Source organism: Gymnoscopelus microlampas (genome assembly GCF_963454915.1).
Source record: "Gymnoscopelus microlampas genome assembly, chromosome: 16".
Lineage (NCBI taxonomy): Eukaryota > Metazoa > Chordata > Actinopteri > Myctophiformes > Myctophidae > Gymnoscopelus > Gymnoscopelus microlampas.
This window is the reverse complement of record NC_139953.1, coordinates 41,771,241-41,776,184: the sequence shown is the minus strand read 5'-3', so window position 1 is coordinate 41,776,184 and position 4,944 is coordinate 41,771,241. Positions and strand designations below refer to the sequence as shown.

Below are 4,944 nucleotides of genomic sequence, written 5' to 3'. Positions count from 1 at the left end.
CATTCTGCACAATGAGTACTTTTTGTACTTTAACCTTAGCCTGAGTTCAATAGAGGATATGCGTGTGACATCATCATCAAACCCGGATGTTATGCAGGAATGCCTACTGAGTGTCAAAAAACTACTTTCTGGCCTTGACAGCCCATGCATCCAAACAGAAAAGTCATATCTGATTGTATTAAACAACATTAAACAATGTTAAACTCACTTTGCATGTTGCTTTGCCACTCGCTTTGCCACTCGATGTGCCATTCACTTTAAGCGTGCGCATATCCTCTATACCATCTTTTATAAACCGGATCACACGGCTGAGTTTAGAATGAATGCCGGTGACCAGCGTTGCCACGTCTGCTTAATATAAGCGACTTTGAGCTTCTTTTTCTGTTAAGTTAGATTTTGTGGGCTTGTTTCTAAATCTAAAGTATATTTTCTTATTTATTCCATTTAAAAAAAAAAAACTATTTTAACCAGTGGTGTTCTCAAATGCCGATGCAAAAGTCGGTTTAAAGTGCTCATGTGGCCTACATTTGCTTATTTTGTGCTTTTTTTCTCCAAGACCCGGTTGCTTACTTTTCTCAAAAAACCTGGCAACGCTGCCAGTCCACGTGCCCGCGTACCTTATAAGGCATGCGGGCACGTGGATTGGGCTGACGTCAGAGCCTAACCGCGCGCGCTCAGCACAACAGACCGATTTTTGAAAGAGTTGCCCGGGGCAACATTACATTACATTACATTACAGTCATTTAGCAGACGCTTTTATCCAAAGCGACTTACAATAAGTGTATTCAACATAGGTAGGGAACGAAAACTACTAATCACCAGAAGTTTTAAGCACATTTCCTGCAAAAACAAGCAACCAAGAGTATACCTAGCGCTAAGGTAAAAGTGCAATATATCAGCTACCTACTTTCTTAAACAGATGAGACAAAACTGGCAAAATCAAATGAGCACGAGCTAAAACAAATAAGGGTATCGACTAAACAAGATCCGATAAAACAATACAAAAATAAAACAAGAGTTCGTACAACTAGTTAACAATAAGTAGGCCAGGCAAAGAGGAAGGATAGTGTTTCCTGAAGAGGTGGGTTTTCAGCCTGCGGCGAAAGATGGGCAGTGACTCTGCTGTCCTGACATCAGCAACAACGGCTACCGTATATAAACAGCTTCCAACGTGCGTTTAGCTCACACTGCTTTGCCGCCTGAAAGAGACCCGTTCAAGAGAGAGAGAGAGCCTCCAGAACAGAACAGAACAGAACAGAACCAGTTGACGGGCTTACAGTGTCTTCTCTTGAAGTAAACGTTCAACGTCTCGACACCATGATGGATTTGTCTTCGGTTGTCAGTTGTCCAGCATCAGCAGCAGCACAGGACGAGGAGATCTTGGACAATGACACGAGACATCTAATCGGCGGTTTCCTAAGGGACTTCGCAGGTGTGCCATCATCTCAACCGAGCAGAAGACACCAAAGCAAAGCTCATTCAGCGATGAAACGAGTCGTGGAGGGCCTCATTGAAAAGCATCGATACATGTACAACGGCATGATCAGCAAACTCAAGTTGGACGAGCGAGGAGACGACATGAGCTTCATGGGTGAAGTAGCAGAGAGCCTCTTTGCCGATGGAACCACAAACTGGGGTCGCATTGCCAGCCTGGTGGCCTTCGGGGCGGTTGTGTGTCAGCACCTGATGAAGGAGGACAGCCTCAGGGAACCTTCAGTCGTTGGATTGGTGGGCCAGGAGATCTCCACGTACCTCCTTCATGACCAGCGGGACTGGCTGGTCAAGAACAATTCGTGGGATGGTTTCGTGGAGTTCTTCCGACTGTCAGACCCAGAGTCCACGGTGAGAAGCACGCTGCTGATGGCAGTGGCTGGGTTCGCTGGGATCGGGTTGACCGTGGCCCTGTTGATCAGGTGAATGTGTTGGACGCAAGAGACTCGAGGTTTCACCCTGAACAAAGTGGAACATTTGAGGACATCAATGTTCATGCAATTTGAGGATATACTGTAAATGATGTTGATAGATAAGATTTGAACCCATTAAGACTTGGACCCGATTCTACAAATGCCTTCTGAATCATAAGCTTCTTACACTTAGTTTAAAGATTTTATTTTTAAATGTAAAAAAACATTGTGAGCACTGTGAGCTTGTATATGCACTGTTATTGTTATTGATGCACTGTTATTGTTCTTAAGTTGTATGCGCGATTTTCTGTACTGTACATATTTTAGTTTTCTAATAAAACTATGAAAAATGCACAATGTGACTATGCACTGTAATTCTTCTACAGTTATAGGCCTGAATTCCAACCTGTACTGCATGTTAATTCCACACAGGCATTAACCCATTAAGATATAGCCTACATATGAGAAATAGGTCCTGCCCATTAATTTAAGCCAATTACAGGCGAACAGTATGGTGTCGTCACGTGACTCAAGATCATTTGTACCTAATTTAGTGGAGAATCTTTTCCCCACACACAGTGACATTTGTGGTGTGGTGCCTCCAATGGGTGTCATTGAATTCACTTTTAGCTCTGTGTTTAGAGGCCCTTCAGTATGTGATTAGTAATTACAAGTTGGGGTAGAGCAGGGGTTCATGACTTTTGCCCTTTCTTGTCAAATAGGCCTGCATGGGATAGTCACCATTCTTACTGCTTAAAGCCTCACAATGTAACTTTTCATCTAATTTGGTACAATCTGGAAGAGTATGTTAATACAATATAACTTATACAATTGGGGTGGTTGTATTTTGTCTCCCTGCCCTTCTATTGAGACATTTAGACAGACAATTTTGACCTGATGGTCAAGATTCAATTTATCCCCCGAGCAAGCATGCAGGCTCCATTTAGCTCAATGGTAAAAATGTTAGCACTTGTGCAGGAAACCGGAGTTCAAATCCGGGGTAGAAGAGGAAAGTTGCATAGTGCTGCATTAAATCACCTGGATAAATAGGGATAAATAATATAATATATTGCATAGGACAGTACAAAGGTTACATGCTTGTGATGTTGTATAAAACAGTATGTGTATATGCCAAAGTGTCAATTGGACAACAATCCAACAGTAACCAAATAGGGTTGTTGGATGGTGAACATGACCTGGTGATGGACTACCATCTGAGCTATTCCTCCATTACACACCATCATCAGGCTGTTGCCACCTGAAGGGACATTTGGTTGGTGACAGCACATCATGGTGTTGGTAACACTCATGGTTTAAAGCAAAAAATAAAATCTCATGATGATCTCAATATGTAGAATTATGATGTTTTGTTCATATTTTTCTAAACTTATGAATGTACTGTACATTCCAGTTGAAGAAATTGCAGATTGAGGCTTTACAACCATTGCTTTTAATATGAACTATCCGAGACAATTCAGGTTTTTGGAAAATGCTTCTGAACATGCATTCTACAATACAGTAGTACTGTTATATGTCAATCATATTTGCAGTCAATCTAAGCATTGTAAGTATCACATGTATGCTGATGACACAGTTCTGTATTCCTGTGCCCCTTCTCTTGACGTGGCAGTGTCAAACTTGGCTTCAGATTTTGTCTCTCTGCAGCATGAATTGGTAAACAGCAAATTGCTACTAAATGGCCAAAAAACAAAGGCCATGCTATTTGCTCCAAATAGGACCGTCTATAGCCCCCCAAACATCACCACTCTCGATGGAGTAACCATCGAATGGGTGGCGCTATATAAATACCTTGGGATTTGGTTGGATAACAAGCTAAACTTCAATCATCATATTGAAGCCTTGGCAAAGAAGTTGAAGTTCACACTGAGCTTCTTCTATCGAATGAAGTCCTGTTTTTCTTATGCCTCAAGGAAAAGGCTGGTCACTAGCCTTTTTATGTCGCAACTTGATTATGGAGATGTTGTGTACCGATTCGCCTGTTCCTCAACATTGGGCAGACTTGATCCCCTGTTTCATGCTGCACTGAGGTTTATTACCAGCTCTACCTACAGGACACACCATTGTATTCTGTACTCTTTAGTAGGATGGTCATCCTTAGCATCTCGCAGGTTGCTACATTGGTACACTTTTATCTACAAAGCCATTCTTGGTAATCTCCCTAGTTATATTGGTTCAAAATTTAATTTAGTCGCTTAACCTCAGATCAAATGCTTGGATGCGCTACGTCATACCAGACACCAAATCTGAGGCAGGGAAAAAGAGCCTTGCTTTTTTTGGGCCCTGGTCATGGAATGACCTACAGACCAGACTAAAATTGGCTTCTTTGATCCCCCAGTGAGTTTTAAGAGGATTGCCATGGGCACATTCTCCAGCCACTGCTCCTGCTTTGACGAGTAGCAAATGCTGTGATCTTAGTTTTGTATTAGTTTAATAGTTTTAAGATGTATTGTTGTTATTAGCCTTTTAATAATTAGTCTGTATTTGGTGCTTTTGATAGTAGATTTTCGGTATTATGGATGACATGTTTGTCTTTGTTATGTCTTGTTATGTTGTTACTGGCAGAGCTGTGTAACATTTATTTGCCTCTTCTCTTGGCCAGTGCGCACTCGTAAAAGAGACATTGGTCTCAATGTGATTTTACTGGTTAAATAAAGGTTAAATAAAATAAAAATAAAACAGTAGCTAGTTTGACCAATTCAATTACTCTTTCATCTTAAAATAACAAATAACCAAAAATAGTCTGTGACGTGTTGTGCGCTTGTAGATAGGCTATTTGTGGAGGAATTTGCTGTGTAAACTAACTGGATACAGTTTATTTCTAGAAATAATTTTGTAAACAAATTAGGCATAACACATGTCTCCAAATAGACCAAAATGTTCAAAGACAATTTTGTTTTCTTTCATATTTCAAAAAATCAATAGCAATTCCATCTTTTCACCAACTTGCGCCAGTGTATATTTTCCCCACTAGATGGAGTGATTGAGACTACCGGTCAATGCCTCCAAGCAAAATGTGTAT

At 41.0% G+C, this 4,944-nt stretch overlaps 1 protein-coding gene across 1 annotated transcript; it reads left to right on the top strand.

The window, feature by feature from the left end:
- Positions 1-1,317: 1,317 nt before the first annotated feature.
- Positions 1,318-1,917, top strand: LOC311062992 (induced myeloid leukemia cell differentiation protein Mcl-1 homolog; the record flags this gene model as incomplete). The annotated part of the gene is made up of 1 exon (XM_084082211.1): positions 1,318-1,917. The coding sequence occupies one exon, from the start codon at positions 1,318-1,320 to the stop codon at positions 1,915-1,917; it is 600 nt and encodes a 199-aa protein (XP_083938337.1).
- Between the last annotated feature and the right edge of the window lie 3,027 nt (positions 1,918-4,944).